Source organism: Artemia franciscana, chromosome 3 (assembly GCF_032884065.1).
Source record: "Artemia franciscana chromosome 3, ASM3288406v1, whole genome shotgun sequence".
NCBI classification, from domain to species: Eukaryota; Metazoa; Arthropoda; class Branchiopoda; order Anostraca; family Artemiidae; genus Artemia; species Artemia franciscana.
This window is the reverse complement of record NC_088865.1, coordinates 47,615,333-47,639,122: the sequence shown is the minus strand read 5'-3', so window position 1 is coordinate 47,639,122 and position 23,790 is coordinate 47,615,333. Positions and strand designations below refer to the sequence as shown.

Sequence of the window (23,790 nt, the reverse complement as noted above, 5' to 3'; positions counted from 1 at the left end):
CCGTAATAATTTCTTCGAGTGTTTTAAAAAAATTCAGGGACCTGCCAAATCAGGATATCTTAGGATGTTACGTAATAGGGTTTTGTTGTCACGTAATAGATTTGTTACTAACCCTGAGGTTTCCCAATGACCATACCAGAGCCTGAACCATCTGGACCAGCACACTTTTCATAATATTTTGATTCTGGTGATACTTTCTATGGTATAACATATTTCTCGCAAGGAAAATCCCCTGTACCCGCATACCAGAATGATTAAAAGGTCTGTTTCCTCATATAGATGCAATATTTGACAAGCAGAAGAGGGTTGAAATTGATTAATTGAGATTGTTGACATTTGATATGCAGCTGTATATTAAGTTTATGCTTTAGGGGGTGTTATCAGGTAATATTTTGGATAGTTTATAATACATTTTTTAGTATTAGTCTTTTACTTCATGAAAACCTGAATGTTCTATCATAGATGAAATAGAAGCGAGAGCATCATTATGGCTAGAATATGGTACATCTTCATATATGATCAAAAGTTTTTTTCTTTTCCGCTTGACTACATACGATTTAACACTTAAATTAGAGGTAATATTGAACGAGCATACCTATGTACACAGGAGGCAAGATGCTTAAGTTGTATTAGTAAAATATATTGGAGATTCATCCTGGGACAAGAAATCTAAAGAACAAAGACTTATGTAGAAAGAAAGTTTATTAATAAAACAAGTTTACAATCATTAATAAAATACAGAAAATAATTAAAATTCAACAAACGGGAAAACAAAACGTGAAAAAAAACTTATACTGGATAAAATATAAGCAAATAAACGATGAATTACAGAAAGGTGGGAACTCTAGCAACTAATCCAACAGAGGGAAAGGGTGGAGGGTTGATATTAGAGGTAAAGTTAAGCCGCATTAGAAGGTTTTTCTGAGTGGTCTGAACGAAAATACATCCTTTCTATTGCTATATTAGACGCATCTGAGAGAACAAAGAGACACATTTTTGCATTTGGTTGTAAAAAAAAGATAAGAAATTAATTAAAAGAAATTTTTTCCACAAAAAATGTTTTTCATGGAAAAAACATAACCAGAACACAATTTCCGCTTTATTAAAAACAAAATACGTTTGAAATGTTTTCAATTGTTTTATCGTCAAAAATGAAAAATCATCAAAACTTTCAGGAATAAACATCAGTATTTGCCAATAAACTTATAATCCAAGGTAATTTTTTCTTTATTTTTTTTATTTTTTTTTAGTGTAGCGCAAATTGTGAGCTAGTCTTCAGAAGGTATAGGTGTTATCAGCCCTACTCAGGTTAATTTTTAATCGTTTTGAGTTTGACTCGGCTATTTGTTTTAATTTCTGTTCGTTTTGAGTTTCATTTATTTATTGATAGTGATTTGTGGTAGTTATATGGTTGGAAGATTATTTGACTTTTATTTTTGTCCATTCTTGGTTTTTTGGAGCTCTTTGCTTTTCTTTTAAAAATCAGTTTTGAGTAATTTTTTTTTTAGATTGATAAAATAATATATTAAACGTAAAACGAGATGAAACTAGGATTCTTCTATATAGGGTTTTATTTAGAATTCAACTCGCATACCTTTATGTCTGTTAAATTTTATATGTTTTTCTATTTGCTAGAACTATAACCTAGAACAAAGATTTGACGAGTAAATCCTGAACTTGGTTTAGAATATTAAATGTCTTCAGTACAGGGTACGAGCCTAAATTTTTTATGAGGTTATGGGAGGAGGGATCAGGTTTTCTTCGTTTTTTTCAAAATAGTTTTAGCGTGTTTTAACATTTTATCAAACTTTACAGTCAGTGATATAGTTCTTCTTTCGAACCTTCTGGTAACAACGACTTTAACGAAAATGTATCAGATTTTTACTCTTGCATGATCGAAGAAAATCTTTGACCAGCTTTTACAACGAAATAGCCCCACTAACTTCACCAACTACATCTCCCTAATCCCCTCTCTCCCCCCTCTCTCTCTCTCTATCTCTCTCTCTCTCTCTCTCTTTCTCTGTATATCTTATCATACCTAACTATGAATCAACAGTATGCACGAACATGACAAAGTAGACGGACCATTTCAAGTTCCAAATATTGCATATTCTAGGTGAATATTCTAGGAACAAGAAATCGACATAAGTTTGAGAGTAATTACCTAACAAGCAAATATAACAAACAATGCAAATTTCGTTTTACTTATTTATGTGCGGAGAGCCGAGATCAAACCTTACATTAATTCAAAAACGTCCAGAAATTAAACAAAAAAAACAAGTTTTTTTAAATGAAAGTAAGGAGGGACATTAAAACTTAAAATGAACAGAGATTACTCCGTATTTGAAAGGGGCTTTTCCTCCTCAACACCCCGCTCTTTACGCTAAAGTTTTTTACTGTTTTGAAAGGTAGAGTTAAGAAAAAGAGTCAAACTTTAGCGTAAAGAACGGGGCGTCGAGGGCCCCTTTCAAATATGGAGTAATTTCTGTTCGTTTTAAGTTTTAATTTCGCTCCTTACTTTCATTAATTTTTTTTTCTGTTTTTAGAGAACAAGATTAGAAGTTAGATAGGGGAAAAGCCTCAAGCAAGCTGCACTTCTGAACAGCCCTTCACTAAATTTGCAATATATGATTGTCTCACTTATCAACAGAAGGGCCTATTCATAAGAATTTAGAGGTGACGGCTGCAACTACTTTCTTCCAATTTTTATTTTTAATAAAAATTTAAAAACTTTATTTTTCAAAATATCAGAAAGATACATTTTTATCTTAATTTTCAATGAAAATACATGCAAATAATCTTTCAAAATATCAGTAGATGAGGGGGGGGGATAATCAAGACATCTAGCTGAAACAATTTCTCCACGCCCTCCCCTCTCCTGTCCAATCCCAATTACTGCCTCTGATTATCATCACAATAGCTGTTAGAGCAAAAATATTGTAATTCGTTTTCTTTTTCTTTCATTGTTTAGGCTATTCAGTTATTTTAAACCAAACTTTTTTACAAGGTAAAAGAAAGTCTCGATATTACAAAGAACGAACTTTTTTTTAGTAATCTATGGTTAATCCCTTTTATTGACTCTTCAGAATTTATATAGCAAGGCAAAATTGATTAACTGTAATAAAAAGCTAAAACTAGTGAATATAACATTTTTTCAAAATACTCTAATTATGTTTGTCAATAATAGTCTAATGCTCAAATTCAAAAGAAAAGAGCTCTGCTATAATTTTTATAAGAACGTCTGTATTTCAGCTAACTTTTTATTTATCTGACAACCATGTTATTGCCAGCTCAATATTTGTTCTTCTTGGAGGGTATGAGACAACTTCAAATGCCTTGGCTTATACTGCTTACTGCCTTGCTGTGTTTCCAGAAATACAGGATAAACTTTACGATGAAATCAAAGAGTCTTTCCCTGTAAGTATGTATTTCTTCATAAGCTAAGCTACTATTTTCAAATTGGATACTTTCCAGTAATTTATATCATCCATAAATTTCAGCAGGTTCAAAATAGGTTTTTTTCGTACAGATATTTACGTTTATTAATAAGAACAAATGAACAAAATCAGAAACGTCTTTTTCTTGGTAATTCAGTAAAAACAAAGTTTTTTCTCCTGAAATTAAGGAGCTGCATTAAAGCTTAAAATGAACAGAAACTATTCGATATTGAGGAGGGCTGTCCTCTCCTAGGCCCCTCACTCTTCAAGATGAATTTTTTAAGTACTTAAGAAAAATATATTTGTAATTAAGTGGCCCTTGTGTTTCAGGAGTTTTTCTTGAGAGATTGGACCAAAAAGACCATGTTGTAGCTACATTTCAGACATTTTAAATCAAAAATATACACAACCCAGTAAATATAGTTACAAGATGAAACATTTTTCGTGTAATTATATCGTCATCTGAATTGAAGGAATTTTATACTGAAAGAAAATTTTCAGACTGCATAAGAAAAAAATATACCGCCATAGCGTGTTAGTGTCTATATATTCTAAGCTGAAAAGTGAAACCCAAAGAGTTTCAGCCTTACATAAAGCATTCAATTAAACAAAGAAACGCAAATTTTCTTTTTACATTTTAGGTACTTTTCACTTTGATTCTTTATTTACATTCCCAGGTTCCCAGGCCTTTAACTGGTGCTTGTTAATTACAAAATTAAAAACCCCCTCACACTTGTTATTTTTACAATGTGTAATATATCTAAGCTTCTGCTCTATGTTTAAAAGGAATTGTTTAGTTAATTTGGCACCCTCGACTGTGACTACTTTTGACTTTGGCTCTGACAACTCATGAATTTTCTTGCAACGACTTGGAACTCTGACTACTGTCATTGACAAGTACAAGTAATAGAATTTTGGAGAGTATATTTGACAAAGTGAAAAAACCATAAGTATATGCTGGCTGTCCAAAGGGCTCATCAGCAATATTTTAGGGCGGGTGAGGGCATTAAGCAAGGATTTTCAGTAAAATGCTCAGGAAAATGTACGGAAGGGATTAGAAGAGACCTAACCCCAATCCCCTCTTGCACCATTTAGATGACTCTAAGCAATACTGATCAAAGTATCAACAAAAATAAATAGTCCAAAATAGTCAAAAGATACAGTAAATACAACACGAGGGATACCAAGCATCGCACAGCTCTGGGGCAAAAGTTGCAAATCGTGCAATTTGCCCAGTAACTAAATATAGGATTAATCTTAGGTCCGAAATTTTGAGGGTACAAATCTATATTTCCTATAATATAATTTAGAACATCATTATAAAGCAATACTACCTTGAAATCTTGGTTGTATGTAGCTGGAAACCCTATGGACCTATGAAAATTAGTGACATAGAAGAGAGGTTAATTAATCGTTTAATATTTAGATATCTAAAACAGACCAGTAGGTCTCAGTGTGAGTGATAAAATAATATTTTCCAAAGTTTTTTCTTTTATTTTAAGATGAATTAGAAAAATTAAAAAAAAGGAAAAAATAGCATTTTTTACTGGGTAGTGAAAATTTTCATCTATGATATGACCTTGAGAAGTCAAAGATAATCCAAACTTAAGTTGAGTATACCTACATCAGGATTTGTAACTATTTATCATTGACGTCTTTTATTATCTTTAATTAACTTTCCATACTTTTATGATCGCAAACATTTATGTTTTTACGTCAAATTTTAGGATGGAAAAGTTGATCTTGGGCGAATCCATCACATCAAGTACTTAGATCAAGTTATCAATGAAACACTAAGGATTTTCCCCCCATCACCAAGTTTTAGACGGTAGGCCGTTTTTATCTACTCATTTTTTATTTTTCCTACCTCTCTACTTCTTTCTCTCTCTTATTTTCATGCTTCTTTTTCTTATTGTCCTTCTCAAATAATTCAAAATGTTTATCTGCTTTGTGTTTTTCCGTCTTTCGTCATTCTATGTGTTTCAAATTAGCATTAACCTGGAAGTAATGAGGTCTAAACAATTTTAAGATGTTTCATAGCCACTACACTGTTCTTCGTTTAATGACTTAAGATGCCAAAGAAGGTTTAACGGTGACCCCTTCAGAACACGGTGCAGGGGCTTGTTACGCAACAGGGAATGTTTTCTAGACATACATGTGCTATTTACGTAATAAGGACTGTTTTCTTCAAGACGCATGTGTCTCTTCTATACTAGGGAGAAATTTCTAAACCGTGCATGAGTTACCTAATAGGGAGTATTTAAAAGCCTTTATGGGCTCACCAAATCAGTATTTCTTTGTATGTTATGATTTGAAAAAACCTACAAGATCCCGCTTGAACAGTATCTTCTTTCGTTGAGTTACTTATTAAACGTACGAGACCCTGCTAAATCAGGATTTCCTTAACTATTTCAAAACCCGCAAGGGCCAGGAAAAAACCCTTAGGGTCCCCAACAAATCATGTTTACTTTTGGTTTTTACGTAATAGAGAAATCTAGAGTCAGCTAGTCAAGTGAGGAATTTCCGGTTGTAAGAAAATTTATCATAGTCTAATAATTACAAGTGGTGATGTAATCATATATGACTTGCTAGATCTGCTTAAGCATTAAAAAATAGTTCAGTGTGTCGACATCGAGTATATAATTCTCTGGTAATGGATGCTTTCACTCTATTGGATATTGACAGCGCTAGCAATGGCAGTATCTAATAGTGCAATAGAAGTTACAAGGAGCTCCCGGCTAGACCTAGAATGAGATGAGATCTTTGCGCGATTTGTTATATCATAAAGTAAATTCAAGTCAGAAGAACAGTTATTCTTTGCAGCAAAAGTGAATATATTGCATATACAAGGATTACAAGACGGATTAAATGCATTAATTAAATATATTAAAGACAATGATATGAATCAATTTATAAAAAAGGAGTAAGTTCGTTACTAGCTAGAAAGAATCCTTGTTAGTTTTTAATTGGTAGTTACAGTGTCAGGATAGAAAATGAATAAAGTGGACAGACTGAAAATTATAGGAAATCTTGCTGCTTTGGAAAAAAGGCTAATTCTAGATGATAGTTTTCAAAGATTGACAGTGCTTGTTCCCTAAGAGAAAGATGATCGTCCCTAAGAGAACGATTGACATTATAATGCAAAATGAATTTTCATCTTTGGACTATTGTCTGAGACTTATGGATCTTGGTCCAGATGCAGTCACTCAATTTAATGATATTTTATTTGAGAAAAAAAACAATATAATATTTTTATTAGGCTTTTGACTATTGCCTAGACGGTATTTTTCAAGGCAACAACATATAAGTCAAAATTCTTGTCTAAAAAAGTTTTGTGACGTCACTTGATTACTCCTCGTCCTAGAAGAAATTCATTCTGTTAATCGCGAGTCAGTTCCTCTTTAACAGTAAGACAGTCAACCTTGGAAATGTTATTGTCGCCAAGATACATTCACTACTTTTATTCATACATTATTTGAAACAAAACATTGTGATATTTTGATTGTGCTTTTAGCCACTACCTAGATGGTCATTTTGCAAGGGCATAACACATAAGTAAAAATCTTGTCTAAACAAGTTTTTTGACGCTACTTAATTACTTCTCCACCTAGAAGAACCGATCATTTTACTGATCACGAGTCAATTTCTTTTTAGCAGTGAAACATTCAACTTCGAAAATGTTTTACAAACGTCCATTATGTTTGTATACATTGAACAGCTGGTCATCCTATGAGAATTTTACTATGATGAACTATGACGAAAAGTGTAGATTATACAATCCATGTAAATTGCATAGAAGATACGCAGTAAATATTAAAGACTCTCATTCTTGTCTTGATGATGTTTGTGATTCCCATAGTACAGGTTTCCTATAATCCAATTGTTGGTATAATATATGTGATCAACGGGAAAATACTTACCCTAACCTGATTGAAAAAAATATAAACAATATTTCACTTTAATTTTAAGAGACTGGTATCGTCGTTTATTTGAATTGTTTTTGGAGGAAGAGCCAGGCCTACGCTTCAATTGCTGGAATAGTAGGGGAGAGTCTGGTTTCAACAACATCACTGTGAAGACACTGGCTACTATCATTAAAAACCTACCGATTTTTATTTGGCTGTTACTGAAAGTGATTCATCTTACAAGAAATTTGTGTGTGACATTGCGTCAAATATGCAAATTGAAACACTTGAAGTTTACAATACGAATCAAAATAGTATTATTGACTTTACAAGGAGATATAATAAAAATGAAGTTAGATTATATTGTAGAAAATATTACTCTGACTTTGCATACCAAGATGAATAACAGTTGAATCTTGAAGAGCTTCTGCCACTTATCATTAACGACGGTTACCTATACGTGGAGGAAGAAATCTAAAGGACTTCGACTTTTGTACATATAAGTTTTGCTAATAAGCAGATTCAAAAACCTTTTTTAAAGAATTTCACTCCTAAGGCACTGAAATTTATATTATACATTTAGGAAAGAATATTTTCAACTAGAAAATCACTCAATAAAGGAAAGTGTCTGCGACATCAAAAAATAAAATGTTTTTAAATTTAATTTTTCATCGGTTTAATCAAAAAATGAAATTATGCGTGAAAACTACAGCTTTCGCTTAATAAATCTTGTATTTGATTAACTCTTGAATAACAGATTTCCACATGGCTCAAGAAATTTTTTAATGTAGTTTGTATAGAGTGCATACGACAGGCCAACAGGATTAAGAAATTAAATAGTTTTGCTATTTGAAAGTTGCATAAGCAATGACCCATGTTTACAGTTGATGGACCACTATTAACAATGATTAGGGTATTGTTAACACTTTTAATATGCTCGAGGAAATATGAGGGTATGCAATATGACTTGTATTTTCACATGTAGGGATCTCAATTGAATACATTGATCATTTAGTTTCTGTTCATGGTGCCAAGTGTAATAGAACACTGCCATCAGGGATATTTTCCCTATAGGTTTCAAATTGATTTAGCAAGATTAATGATATATTCTACACCAACGGTACAACAAAAGGTGTACTGTAAACGTACTCGGTCCTATCGGTCAATAGTCATATCTTGAGTACTGAACAAATTCAGTACAGTAATACCAGGAGTTTTTACAAGCATTTCAAGGTTTTACAATTTTCAAATAACTGTGGATCTCAATCAAGAGATTGCATTGTCAATCTGTATTCCGTAGGATTTATTAAAGGATAAATTGTAGAGTGGAATCCCATTTACTTGACCTACAAGAGATGAAAGCTCAAACCTTTAATTTTATTTGGAGAGCCAGTCCATGATCCAACAGCACTAGCAATTTTACATAGGCTGAAGCAAATTTTGATAGAATTTTGCCATTGATAAATGACGAACCGGTGTAGCTAAGTATCCAGAGCAATATGTCGTTGATTTGTGATTATATGTTGAAACGAGCAATTTGATATTAATTTTACTAGGCCTTAGCTTTTGAACTGCCACAGTAACAAGTTTTTTCTTAATACTAACAATTTTTTTTTAATATTAAAAACATTTTTTTAATAGCAACGGGTTTTATTAATGCTAACAGGTTTTTTCCGAATAGTTTCAGTTTTTCTTTACACTATAAATTTTTTTCTTAGAAGTAACAAGTTTTGCTTCTTAAAACTGGAAAGTTTTTTTCTGAATGGTAACAAGTTTTTCCTTAATAACAACAAAGTTTTTCTTAACTCTAGCAATTTTTACTTAATAAGAACAAGTCTTTTCTCAATGCCAAGAACTTTTCCTTAATAGTAGTAAGTTTATTTTCTTAATAGTATCATTTTTTTAATAATAAAGATTTGCTAAATAGTAATGAGGTTTTTTTAATAGCAACAATTTTTTTCTTAATACTAAAAAAAATAAAAGTAGCACGTTTTTTTGGAATGGTAACATTTTTTTCTTAATAACAATATGTTTTTTTATTATTAACAAATATTTTTAAGATTAGAAAGTTTTTTGATAAAAGTAAAAGTTTTTCTAATAGTAACGAGTAATAATAACATTTTGTTCTTGATAAAAATATTTTTTAAATAGTAACAAGTTTTTTACCTTAATGCTAACAGGTTTTTTCTTAGTAGTTACATGTTTTTCTTAATACTAACAAATATTTTTAAGATTAGCAAGTTTTCATACTAGTAAAAGAATGTTAATATAATAAACTTTTCGTAAAACTGAAAAATTTTCTAATAAGTAATGAGGAATAATAATATTTTAGTAGTAATAAAAATATTTTTCTTAATTTCGACAAGTTTTTTCATAATACTAAAAAGTATTTTATAACAGTAGCAAATTTTTTCATAATACTAAGAGTTAATTTCATGGCTACAAATTTTATCATAATTCTAACAATTTTTTCTATTATTAAAAAGGTTTTTCTTAGTGGTAACATGTTTTTCTTAATACTAGCAAATTTTTCATAATAATAAAAAGTTGTTTCTTAATAGTAACAAGTTTTTATCGTAATTGCAAAAGTTTTTCTTACATTTAACAAGTTTTTCTTAAGACTAAAAGTTTTTATTCTAATATTAACGAGTAATAATAACATTTTTTTTCTTGTTAAAAAACCTTTTTGCTTGATGACAACATTTTTTTTTAATCCTAACAGAATTTTTCCTAGAAGTAAAATGTTTTTTCTTATTAATAACAAGTTTGTAGTAACATGTTTTTCTCTCAAAAGTAACATGTTTTTCTTAATATTGACAAACCTTTTAATTTTAGCAAATTTATCTAATAATAGAAAAGTTTTTTCATAATAGCAACAAGTTTTTTGTTATAATTACAAGCAAGCATTTTTTCATAATAGTAATACATTTTTTAAGAATAATAATGGGTTTACTGCTAATAGAAACATATATATTTATATCTATATATAGAGAAATAGCCTTTTATATATAGAAAAGCCAAAGTTTTCTCTTAATCCTAATTTTTTTTCTAATAGTAACGAGCAATAATAACATTTTATTATTGATAAAAACATTTATCTTAATACTTCAGTCTTTATCAATACTAATTAGTTTTTTGGGGAATAGGAATGTTTTCTCTTAATAGCAACAAGTTTGAGTCTTAATAGTAACATGCTTTTCATAATACCAAAAAAAAATTTCTTATATTAACAAATGTTTTCTTAGTACTAACAAAATTATTCTTAATACTAAAAAAGTTTACCATAATAGTAACAGGTTTTCCTTTAATAGAAATATATTTTTTCTTAAAGTAAGATTTCTCTTAATAGCAACATATTTTTTCGTAATAACAATAACTTTTTTCTTAATAGTAACAAGTCTATTCTTATTGCTAACAACATTTGAATTTGTCAAGCTTAAGTTCAAAGTGCTCTTTTGGTGAAAGACCGAGTCCTATTGGAGTCAATTTATAGGGTTTAGCAATCTAGAGAATAGTGTTATTAAGACTAAAAGATTACTGAGAGTAACAGTGAAAAGAAATAACCACCCACTTGAACAAGTCTTTTTTTAAATATTTTCCTTTCTTTTTGCAAGCTTGGGCATGTACAAGTAAACAATGTTGCTTTTTCTGCTGGTTAACTGCTTCTGGCTGTTGAACATTGCCTTAAGTTAAATTTAAACAAAGCTCGGATAGGAGATTAATGAATTCATTGTCAATGCCATGTTTGAGCATGACCGTCTTAAGCAGCAATTTTGAATTGCCTAGGATGGAAAATAAATATCCATTTCCTATAATTTCTTCAATGTCATGATTGCTACTAATGACCTTTCATACTATCAACGGGTAGATATAGAGTAATTTCATTGCTAAAAATATCGTTGATCACACGAAACTCTTCAGGTGTGTTTTGATTAATATCCAATAAAATGTAATCATAGAAATTATTCTTAGTTTGATTGTATACCGAGAGTAAAAATTTTGGCTCATAGGGATATATTTGTTTGTTAAAATTATAAGAAACTTAAAGCACGACCAGCCCTATAGATTATATAGTAAGTATAATTCAAAGCAAGTGCTCTCATAAATTAAGTATGATGAAATAGTTTGTGGAGAACAACGACCATGAAACTTTTTCATCAGGAGACTGGACCTTGGATAACTATAATAACAGCAGTGACCATTCTTCGATGGATTGAGCTAAATCGTCAATAATCAACCTCGAATTTGGTTAAACATTCCAAGCCCCCCGTATGAATTTTATGTCTGAGGCAAAAGCCTATATTTTATTGTAGGACTCATTCAACACATTATTGCAATAATCGATATTTTTTGGATATTATAAAAACATTTTATCAAGATTTTGAATTATTTTCGTTAAAAGCTGGATTTTGCAAGACATTGAAGTTTCGCAATAAAGTGATCTGCATGGATCTTTAATATGATATATATTACTCTTGTCGCTTTCAAAATACAGCTAACCTAAATTCAGTCTGTAAATAAATAATAAAAGAAAAAAAATACTATTTTTCTTAAACACATAAATAAATACACTACATAAATAAATTAAAAAACCGAAACATATTTATATTGACAATTTAAAAAGGGACAGTGATTGCTGTGACTGGCCGAGTTGATGCGGCCGGAAGACATGGCAGCCAAAGGCCGGGGTCGGCCGGTTATGGTAAAAATAATAGTTAAATATTAAGCATTTTTTTAAATACAACGATTCAACTTTGTGCCAAAATAAAAAAATAAATGTAATATATAAATAAAACATGTAAAAAAACACTACATATAAAAATATCAGTTATAAAAACACTAGAAGAAGAAAAACCCACTGCTGAGCTGGAGACCGTCAGGGATAGAGATTACGGAGAACGAGGTTCTCCTTCCACCAACTATTGATCTTTCTCCAGACCGAGACAACGTTTGTACTCTACACATATATTTCGCTTTGTAGTAAATTAATGATAGTGTGGAAACTCTCTCTCACCCTACGCACGCAGGGCAAATATGGCGTTCTTCTCTACTCGATTTGTACAGTTTTTATATCTGAAAGAACAAATTGCCTTTACTTCGCTCTTGGAATTAAATTATTCTTTACACACTTCCTATAAACACTCATATCGAAATTTTCATTTGCGTACTATGTAGAAACTCCATTGCAGACTTCTTTTATATCCTCATTGCGTGTTTGCACATTATTAAAGCAAACTATTAAGCAAACTATTAAATATCAACTTACTCCCCATCTTGTACAACGCTACTGTTTTACCTCATATTCTGTACCTGGCACAATTTTGGAAACTATTCTCGAAGGCTGAACTGTCTAAAATCCGTGCGCTTTTCTTCCGTTTTGCTAAACACCTCCTAAGTTTTCCTCCCTGGTACAGAAACTCAATCCTCATTAAAAAGCATCACTTAACCGACCCTCATGTTAATCAGATTTTATCAAATTTAATCACAAGACACAATATTACGAAAATGGACACAAAAAGACAAAAATTTGACACAGACACAAAAGACGAAAATTTAATCAAAAGACACAATATTAAAATAGTAGATCACGATTGGTATAATCTCCTTTTACAATAGATCTGTTTTCGTTTTATTCATTTTAGTGCTATTTTGTTTGCCCTTTTATTAGTTTAGTCTCTTTCTAGTTATTTCTCTTCTGATATGCTCTTATATATTTTCTTATATTTATATGTTCGTGCTCCGTCTTTTTCAACAAGAATTGTTGCTCCAGAATTGTTGTTTTGCACAACAACATGGCTAAAAACACCACTTTGCTGTGGGTTGGTCTTTTTTGGCTAAAGTAAATGTCTATTTTAGCCATTATATCGTAGAAGTAACGGTACCTTTAGAAACGAATGTGCTACCGTACATCATTACTGCCTTTAAAACTGGAGGCTCAGTATGTGTATAGATTTTTGATAATTCGTTAAATCGACTATCTCAGAATTTTCACACAACAGTATTTTAGCCGTTTTGGGTGGAATTTCTGTTATAAACCCAAAAATGGCTAAAAACGCCATTTTGCCATGGGACAATCTTTTCGGCTAAAATAAATGTCTATTTTAACCATTTATTTTGTACGACTATCTGCACCTTTTAAAAACGAATGCACTACTTTACGACATAATTTTATTATGTCGTAAAGTACAACAGTAATTTTACTCAGTATATATAGTAGTATAACTACTCAGTAATTTTAGGTATTTCCTCCGTCTCTCAGACCGCCCAAGTTTCAGAACCACTGTTTTGTTGTCGTCACTGTACCTTACAAGATTCTATTTTGCTACGCAGACTAATACACCTATTATTCCAAACCTTTTTCAACTCTTAAAAACACCCTTGGTCTTGGCTATTTTACTTTTATCACCTACAATGCACCCATCATCTTCATTAATAATACTTCCTAGAGAAGCGAAGCTATTGGCTTCATCAATCCTCCCATTACCCAAATTCACCCCTTCACCTTCACTTTTTCATAGACTAAGCAACTTAGTCCTCTTATAAAATTTCCAAACTTATTCTTATGATCTGAGGTCGCAACATCCCCAAAAACCCTTCATTTAGTTAATATATTTGTCTAGGACAATCACATCCTAGGCATAATCTAAGTCTAGAAGAATTTATTTTTAACATTTATTTCCTATCTCTCCAATGGATTTCACCGTTTTATTTAGGACAATGTCCTTCAAAATTATCCATATAATTGGGGATAGAAAGTCATCCTGTTTAACTCCTTATTTAGTACCTAAAAAAGCTCTCATTATATGCATCCTACTAAACTTGTCAATACGGTAGTTGTTTCTTAGCGTTGTAATGTTCAAAGTTGCAATTTTCATGTAATTTAATTCTTTGAAAATATTATGGCTTCAAAAAACACAATGAATCCCAAACCAATGTAAAAAAGGGATTAATACATCTTCATCTCAAGTCTATATAAAGCGCTTAAGAATCAGACAGCAAGAAGTTCCAGCACCATCGAGATAAAAAAAACACACAAACACACAAAGTCAGACACACAAGTATGCAAACAGACAAAGAGATAGCAAAACAGACGGTGGAACACACGGGTACAGTTAGAGAAACAAACACACACAGACGAACACACAGAGTCAGATACACAAAGACAGAAACAGATACAGGGAAACATATTTTCAGACACAGACGCACAGAGAAAGACAAAAAAAACACACACAAACTCCACAAACAGAGAGACAGCCATCAAACGGTCAGTACCGCAGGTAGAGAGAGGAAGAGGGATAAAAGCACGAGCAAAAATACAAATTCGGATACACAGGCAAACAGAGACAGGCAAACAGATGGTCTCACAGAGAGCCATAGAGAGAGATAAAAACACAACATACAAGCACATAGACAAACGATAAAACGACATACACAAGGACAAACACAGAGATAATGAACGCAAAAACACAGAGAGACAGAAACACTCAAGAGCTCAGAGAAAGACACACAAACACACACACAAAGACAGACACACGGACACAAAAAAAGAGACAAAAACATACCAACACACAAATTCAGACACGAAACAACAGAGAGAAAAAATACACAAAAACACACAAAGTCAGAAACAAAAAAAAGAAAGAAAAGTGCAGAGACAGACAAACAGATACTCAGACATAAGGCACAGACAGCGAGTGAAAGAGAGAAGGAAAAAAGCAACACAAAAATAATAAGTCAAACATATAAACTCACAAAGACAGACAGAGAGGCAAAAACACAAACACGCATAGTAAGATATATAGGCCCACAGTGAGACAAAAACACAAACATACACACAAAATCAGAATAACAAAGACACAAAGACAGGCATAGAGACAAAACAAAGCATAGAGTCTGAGACACATGCAAAAGAGAGACAATGTTTATCCAAAACATGGAGATGTTTCAGAGCAAATTTTCAGAGATGATGTTACCATAACAGGGATCATATAAGATATAGTAGAATCTGAAATGTGATTGTGTATATAGAATATTGTGTATGTGAAACACACACATACACACAAAATCAGAATAACAAACACACAAAGACAGGCATAGAGACAAAACAAAGCATAGAGTCTGAGACACAGGCAAAAGAGAGACAATATTTATCCAAAACATGGAGATATTCAGAGGAAATTTTCAGAGATGATGTTACCATAACAGGGATCATATAAGATATAGTAGAATCTGAAATAGATTAGAAAGGGTATAAACGATGTCTTAGAGAGATGGGCAGGACTCTCCTGAAGTCTGAGAGAGATAAGGAGGATTTTATTTTCAAAAATTCACACAGAAAGACAGGCAAGCAGGTGCTCAGACCCACGGGCAGCGAAAGATACAAATGCCACACAAATACACATAGTCAGACACACAGGTATGCAAGTAGATGCAAAGACAGCCGAACAGACGCTCGGGCACAAAAGAACTGGGAGAGACAAAAACACACAAGGTTAGACACAAAGACAGGCGAACAGACGCTCACACACATGGTTACAGTGAAAGTAACAAAAAAACACAAACAAATAGATAGAGTCATACACACAAAGACGGACACAGAGACAGGAAAACATATACTCAGACACACACGCACAGAGAGAGACAAAAACACAAACAAATAGATAGAGTCATACACACAAAGACGGACACAGAGACAGGAAAACATATACTCAGACACACACGCACAGAGAGAGACAAAAAAACACAAACACAAAAAACCCCACACCCAGAAAGACAGGCATCTAATGTTCAGTCCCACGGACACAGACAAAAACAGGGGTGAAATACACATACAAAAACACAATGTCGGATACACAGGCACACAGACACAGGAAAATAGATGGTTGGAAACACAGCCAGAGAGAGAGAGAGAGAGAGAGAGAGAGAGAGAGAGGAGAGAGAGAGAGAGAGGAGAGAGAGAGAGAGAGAGAGAGAGAGAGAGAGAGAGAGAGAGAGAGAGAGAGAGAGAGAGAGATATAAAATAAACATATTTAAATTGTGAGAATAAACAACTGGAGGAAAAAAAGCATTGAGGAAAAACATCTCTTAAAGTATTACATAGTATCCATCTGTTTGCCTTCATTGCGTAACATCCGTGGGTGTGATATCATTATTTAACATCAACGTGTGCACCATCCTCATATTCAAATGGGGGTCCCCACTAGTGGGTCCTGAGCTCTAGTAAGTCACGCGAAATGACACCACCTTCAATAAATTTAAAAAGTCACGCGTCATACTACGTAACAAACAAAGTCTTGAGAGAATCGCCATTCAACTTTTCCGTGATCTTAAACCACTAAGGCAGAAATGTGTTACGGCTATTTACCTGCTTAAATCTATTTTGGCCACTCTACTGATATTTTTGAAATGAATTTAAAGAAAAATCTACAAAAGGTTTTCCAAGAGCAAAGCTTTATTAAGCCAAAAATAAATATACACACATTCAAATAATTTACCAAGAATACAACTACCATAATTCTATGTAAAAAAGAATAAACTGAAAGCGAACAGAAATTACAATAAATGATAAATTCTAATTTAAAACGAGCCAAAGTTATACATGAGTAGGGCTGACAAACCCAATGCCTTGTCCAACCTAGAAAATAATTTGTACTTTACTAAAAAATAAATAAATGACTGCAGATTATCAGTTTAATATGCATATACTAATGTTTAATTCTTAAAGTTTTAATAGTTTTTATTTATTAGAGTTTCAAAGTTTTGTTATTATTTTAAAGTTTTTATTTATTTAATTAGACGGTTTTTATTATCAACCCTAGGAGGTACTCGTCCTTGTCTGATTGGAGGGAAGCCCATTGGGAGGTCAAGAATGATAGCCAATTCCCCCAAGAGATAGCTGGTACACTAGTTGTGATCCCTTTACTGAGGTTTTTTCTTTCCAATATTGGCTCGACGTTATGTCCCATTACCAGTCACTACAGATTCTCAGCAAATTATTCTTGCCTTGAATTAGAGTCGACACTATTTCCTCCAAATCCTGTTACTTGAGCTATATATCCAAGTTTTATCTTTAGTGTGCTTGACGTTCATTCTGCATTTATTGCATAAAATATAACATAATATAACAATACCTTGTTATATCTTTCGTCGTCTCATATGCCAGAATCCTGATTATTCACTTCGCTTAAACATAAAGTTTGCGAGAGTAAGAAACGGTTAGTCATTGTGCAACAGACTCCTGACTAATGATCATCTAGAAACTATTCGCTTTTTATCCTTTTCAAATTTTTGATAGCTACAAAATCTATTATTCTTGCAGTCCTACCGTAGGGATAGGTTGGATACCAATTGATCCTGAACCAAGCTCAAGGCAGCGAAAGAACAGACAAGGGTCAGAGATGGAAGATTGAAAGAGTCTTGAAGATTTTACGGTTAATGTCTAGTGTTTTTTGTTTTTAGAGGCTTGCTAGTGTGGTGCTTGGACTACCATTCATCTTACGAGGCAGGTGTTTCTCTTTTATATAAATTTACCTACAAGAACATTCTTATTTGTATTTTAACACGGTCGTAGAAGCTAGCCTATTTTCAATGACAGTTTAAAGGTAGGCTACTAATTTTGCAAGATGAAATGCATCGGCTACGTATTAAAGTTCTATTTATTCATCTCACGGGACAACAAAATATTGCAATTGATTGACAGAGGACAATGTAGCTTTAATTCTAAGATTCCATTGGCTTAATTTGCCAGTTGAAAGAGGTGAGCTGACTCCCTTTGTGTACATACGGTTCATAGTTAGTTATTCTGTCCAGTTTTTGTTCAGAATTCATAAGATATTAAGAGTTGGATTTGACACATTGGCAAATAATTGTGATCTACGACTGTTTTTAATTATTTACCCTGAACCCTGGTAGGGTTGGGAAAATAGTATTTGGTGTTACCATCATTTATGGTTTATATTGGTGGGCGCTTCCCCCTCCAAGGATATTTTTACGTATGAAGTACTGGAAGCACAGACTACGACACAAATATTTGGGCGTTTACTCCTAACAGATTTTATATTTATCGTAGCCATACTGGTTGTAGCTGTGGCAAGCTAACAATATCAATATCGGTGTTGAGAACTAGTAGAATCCTTTGCAAGTCAGATTCGGTGTGACACCATGGGGCATATTACTTGTACTTGTGGCATCAAGATTGGCGCCAGCCCCATTAAAATAAGAAAAGTAGATATTCAGATTTGGCTTATTAGTAAAATACATGAGAGTATGCAAAAAAAACAAGAAAAGCATACTATTAAAAAATATATAAATTAAATAGATAAGTGAGAGCTTAGTTACGGTTTTTCATTCAATTACAATTAACATATGTGATCAAGCTACGAACTATAGGTTGGACCAAGATAGAAGTTGATAATATAAATTTTATTTCTCATTTAATTTGAAGTGACCTAAGAAAGGATGATACCAAAAAAAGTTTCTTCTACCATAGCACCAAAGTTCAAATAGTATCATCAACATTTTGTATTTTGTTTATATACTTATAATTATATTTTTAGCGAAGTAACGGTAGATGAGGCAAAACTTGGGCCCTATAGATTGCCTCGTGACACGGTTATTGAGATCAATGTGTTTGGTATACACCATGATCCCAACATATGGCCGGACCCCTGGAAGTTTGACCCGTCAAGGTATGTTGGGCCTCTGTTGTATTACATTCAAAATCATCCAGCTTATGTCTTACTTTAAAATACCAAGAATTAATTTTATTGAAAGAATCTCTTGGTGTTTTAAAATTTTATCATTTCCAGAAAATAACATTAATACTTAAGCAAGTAAGTATCAGAAGCTATAAGTTAAAGCAAAGAAGTAAAACTTGTGTAACTTTTATTTTCTAGTAATTTTATAAATAAAATTGATACAAATACATTTATTTCTGGATAAATATATTTAGATAATTTAAGTTGTATCTACAAATTTTGACATTCGTAATAGGTCAATAGAATAAGTTCACAAGCGTTGAATATTGCCTTAATAACTAAGTAAAACTGTTTTCGAAAGTTAACAGAAAAAATAAAGTAACGAATGATATCAGAACCTTAAGAATAGAAACATAAAACAACATTACTGTAGTCAATAACATAGTTTTATATCATCTTGTGAATAAATTTCACTATTCACTTTAAAGCTCATTTGGTAGATGGCTCAGTTAGGGGAGCGGTGGACTCTAAAGGTCAGTGGTCTAAAAGTCAATGGTTGAAATCTGACTTGAATATTTTTGTCAGTTGCTCTGGCCGAATGGTTAGTACGCTAGACTTTAAATCTTTCGTTTCTGAAAACAGGAGTTAGAGTGATGATGCTGTTTTTATTGGGTTTGGAACATGAATTGGTAATGCGGATTTTTAAGCTCAGCCAGTGTTTACCCAGCTTTAAATGAGTACCTGGAGAACAATGAGGAAAGGAAACAAAAAGGGTAAATGTAAGTACGGGAGGACCAGTGCCCAAACCCTCATTGCACCTCCTGGCTGAAGGACTATGAAATGGAGATTAGCTCCGCTGATGAGGAATGGGAAGTTCAATACTATATTCTTCATCTTTACCTCTTTCATGTTATAGCACAATCATCAACACTAATCAATTTTAGTTAATAAAAAAAGTTTAAGCCATTGTCGTCTTTTTGTATACAATTCTTATTACCTTAGACCTTAGTTCCTCTAGTACATCTGGAGGCACACAGGGTGTCAGTGATAAGCCTCTATTCCTCCCTCATCTGAGCCGCTGCGTATATGTCTTCCCACTCTGGAATGAGACTCGTCTGGAGAAATCGTCTGTCACGTTCATACGTCCTACAGAGCGTGTTCTTTCGTCTTCCTCGGTGATGGGTGCCTTCTGGTTGCCAGTGGAGGATAATTTGTAGATGTATGTGATCTGGTATGCAGAGGATGTGTCCAAAGTATTGCCATCTACTTTGTCGTACAACGGTTGCAATATCTGGCTGGCCTGTATGGGTACGGATCTCGTCGTTAATGACACGGTCTCTCCATTTGATTCTTAGGATTCGGTGAAGATAGTTATTTTCAAAGGTGGTTAGGCGTTTCTCCTGTTCCGTAGTTAGTTTAAGGCATTCCATAGCGCAATTAAGGACATACAGTACATTGCTCTGGAACAAACTAAGTTTCAATTTCAGTGAGTACACGGTGGATTTCCAGACTGGTAGAAGTCTCTGAAAACATTCATTGTCAAGGCTGTCTTGGTGAGCACTGCTTTTTCGGAGTCACCACAGGAAGTGACTGTACCTCCTAAGCATTAGAAGTCTATCACCTGTTCAATGTCCTCTCCTCCTAGTCGAAATCCCTTAGGTGAACTACTTTTTGACATAGCTTTTGTCTTAGGAGCGTTGATGTGTTGTCCAAAATCTTCTTCTTTCTCTGCGAGTTTGCTCAGGAAAATTCCTGAACAATTCTTATGACATTTTTTTATTTTTAAAAGTTTTTTTTTGTAAGACGATCTAGTATCAATACTAAATAACTTAAGGTTAATAATATTTATACAGACTGTAGCCTGTACTTTTTTCTTTTCATTTTTTGTACATCTAACGTGTCGACAGAACTATTAAAAATACTGACACTATTGTTTCAAAGAAAAAACCTCCTTTAATTTTTCGTTATATTACGACTGTATTTGGAATTTTAACTACAGAACGCATATGACTATAGCTGACTTAACTACATTTAAGCCAAGAGCTACAGTTCACTGTAGTTCTGATGGGTGTTCTTCTTCCTGAAGTTCCAAACGTCAATAGTCAGGAGTTTTTTTTAGTAAATCGATCATCAGATTGTCCAGTGAAATTACAAGTTGAACCTAAATAAAGTTATTTTTAAATACCCTAAGGAAGACTTCGTTGAAATTATGAAATACCATAAGTAAAATTCTCCACGTCCTCAAGTGGCTACGCGCCAACCCTCCTTAGTAGCAGAAGTTTTAAAAAATAAACTAGAGATTGATAATAAAATAATTAGAGTAGCAATGATCATGGAGGATAAAAAGCTTAAAAGCTGACTTCAGTTCATTAATAGTAAGGACAAATGTTTTAAGTGCTTTAAAAGTGAAGGCTGAAAGCTAATTTCGATCCGTTACTAGTGCCGATTTTTTTGAAAATAATTTCAGGATATCTGGCTACTCCTCCTTGGAAGAATTCCTCTTTCCCAAGAATTTATTCTTTAGACAAGTCAATCTTGGTGAAAATTTACCTTGGGCAATTACCCTTAACATCACCACGCCTAAAATTGAGTTGGCAATGAGAAAGCAATGAGTAAAAAATTTCTCCTGAAAATTCATCATGTGGAAGCTTCCTGCCCCCCCCCCATGGAAAATTATTCCCGCAAAAATCCCAGCAGCATATATTTCCCCCTGTCCCCCGTGTAATCAATGCATTATTCCAAATAAAAATACTATACGTAAACAATGAGTATATTTTTGCAGCTTGAAAACCTTTCCCCATGATCCGCTGATACTCTGCATCGGATGATGTGATTTTCATTAAGATTCTATGACTTCTATTGGGTATTTCCCCCTTTTTTCAAAAATCAAGCAACTTATAACCGGCTTGTAAGCTTTGGTGGGTAAGATTAACCTTGATGAAAACTACATATTCTATTCAACATATAACTCCAGTTCTATTGATATATGTACTGGGATCAAAATTCTGTTTTTAAGAAATTTGGTTACTATTGAGCCGGTCACTCCATTCTTACGGTTCGTTACCACGAAGTGTTTGATATAGCTCATTTTTCAGTTTTTGGTGTCATCTTCACGTGCTTTGGGAAAATTAGCTCTAACTTTGCCCCCTTCCCCCACAGAATTTTGACAAAATTACGTCACTGATAAAATATATCCTTGTAATTGATGCACCCCTGAAAGATTGAGCAAATTTCTGATTAGTATTTAAGATAAATCAAAACTTCTGTTTTAATAGCAGTATCCTATTCGAACGTTTGAGTGCAGCCCTATCCCTTGGAAAATCAATCTGGAAAATTTCTTGTTAATCTTCTATAATACGTAGGTGCGTGTTACATAGTAGGGAATGTTCACTTTTACTTCTTACGTCACAGGGAGTGTTTACTTTGGGTTGTTACGCAATACACTTTGTTTACTTTTGGTTGCTACATAATAGGGTTTGTTTATTTTATCATAATACGTAATAAGACTTATTAGGGTCCACTAGTCCAACGGGGAAGTTTCTTAAAACACTCTTCTTCAACATGTTTTTCAAGACGTTTCAAGACATTTCAAGATGTTTTTAACATATTTTCTTCAAGACGTTGTTCAAGACGTTTCAGATATTCCCGGACATTTTTAAGACATTTCTTCAAGACGTTTTTCAAGAAGTTTCAAGTATTCCAAGACGTTTTTTAAGACATTTTTCTTCAAGACATTTTTCAAGATGTTCATGGGACGTGTTGCTTGCTAATTTTAATTCTTGGAACTTGTTACGTAATGATTTATGTTCTTGAAACTTGTTGCATGTGGATATTTCTCTTCATGAAATTATTAAATTGAATTTTTTCATCGTGCACGGATTTTATTATGAAACTTGTTGCTTGCTGATTTCTTGATCGTGACACTTGTTGTATATTGTTTATACTCTTCCTGAAATTTGTACATTGTATTTTCTTCTCGTGAAACTGATTTTATGCATGGAACCTGTTGAGTAATTATTTTGTTCGTGAAACTTGTTGCTTGTTGATTTTTCTCTTCGCTAAACTTGCAAATTAATTTCTCTCCAAGTGAAACTTATTTTGATCCAAGAACCTTTTGTGTGTTGATTTTTATTCGTGAAACATGTTTTATCTTGGTTCTTTCTTAATGAAACCTATACATTGATTTTTCTCCTCGTGAAACTTACTTTCTTCAAGTAGGTTTTTCCATGCAGATTTTTGTTCGTAAAACTTTTTGCACTTGCATATGGGTTGCATATTGATTTTTCTCTTCGTGAAACTTGTATATTGATTTTTCACCACATTAAACATATTTTGTTCATGGAACTTGTTACGTTCTGATTTTGTACGTGGAACTTTTTACTGTCTGATTTTTGTGTGTGAACCCTATGGCATATGGATTTTTCTCTTCTTGAAACCTGTAGATTAAGTGTTCTCTTTGCGAAACTGATTTTTCTCGTGAAACTTGTGGGGTGCTGATTTTACTCGTGGATCTTGTTGCAGGTGAATTTTTGTTCGGGAAAGTTTTTGCACATTGACTTTTCTCTTTGTGAGACTTGTATATTGATTTTTACTCTTGTATAATTGATTTTGTTTATGAAACTTGTTGCGTGCTGGTTTTTGTTCATTAATCTTGATGTGTGCAGATTTTTCTTCGTGAAACTTGTTGCCTGTTGATTTTTCTCTTCATGAAACTTGTACAATGATTTTTCTCTTCACAAAACTGATTTTGTT

The 23,790-nt window shown here is 32.9% G+C and overlaps 1 protein-coding gene across 1 annotated transcript in view; it reads left to right on the top strand.

Annotated features, from left to right (window-relative positions):
* The window catches only part of LOC136025343 (cytochrome P450 3A9-like), a 108,146-nt gene that overhangs the window by 40,263 nt on the left and 44,093 nt on the right, over window positions 1-23,790 (top strand). The window contains exons 5-7 of the mRNA XM_065701266.1: window positions 3,253-3,417; window positions 5,165-5,265; window positions 18,898-19,029. Of these exons, the coding sequence (XP_065557338.1) occupies window positions 3,253-3,417; window positions 5,165-5,265; window positions 18,898-19,029 (398 nt within the window). The remainder of the gene's footprint in view (window positions 1-3,252; window positions 3,418-5,164; window positions 5,266-18,897; window positions 19,030-23,790) is intronic.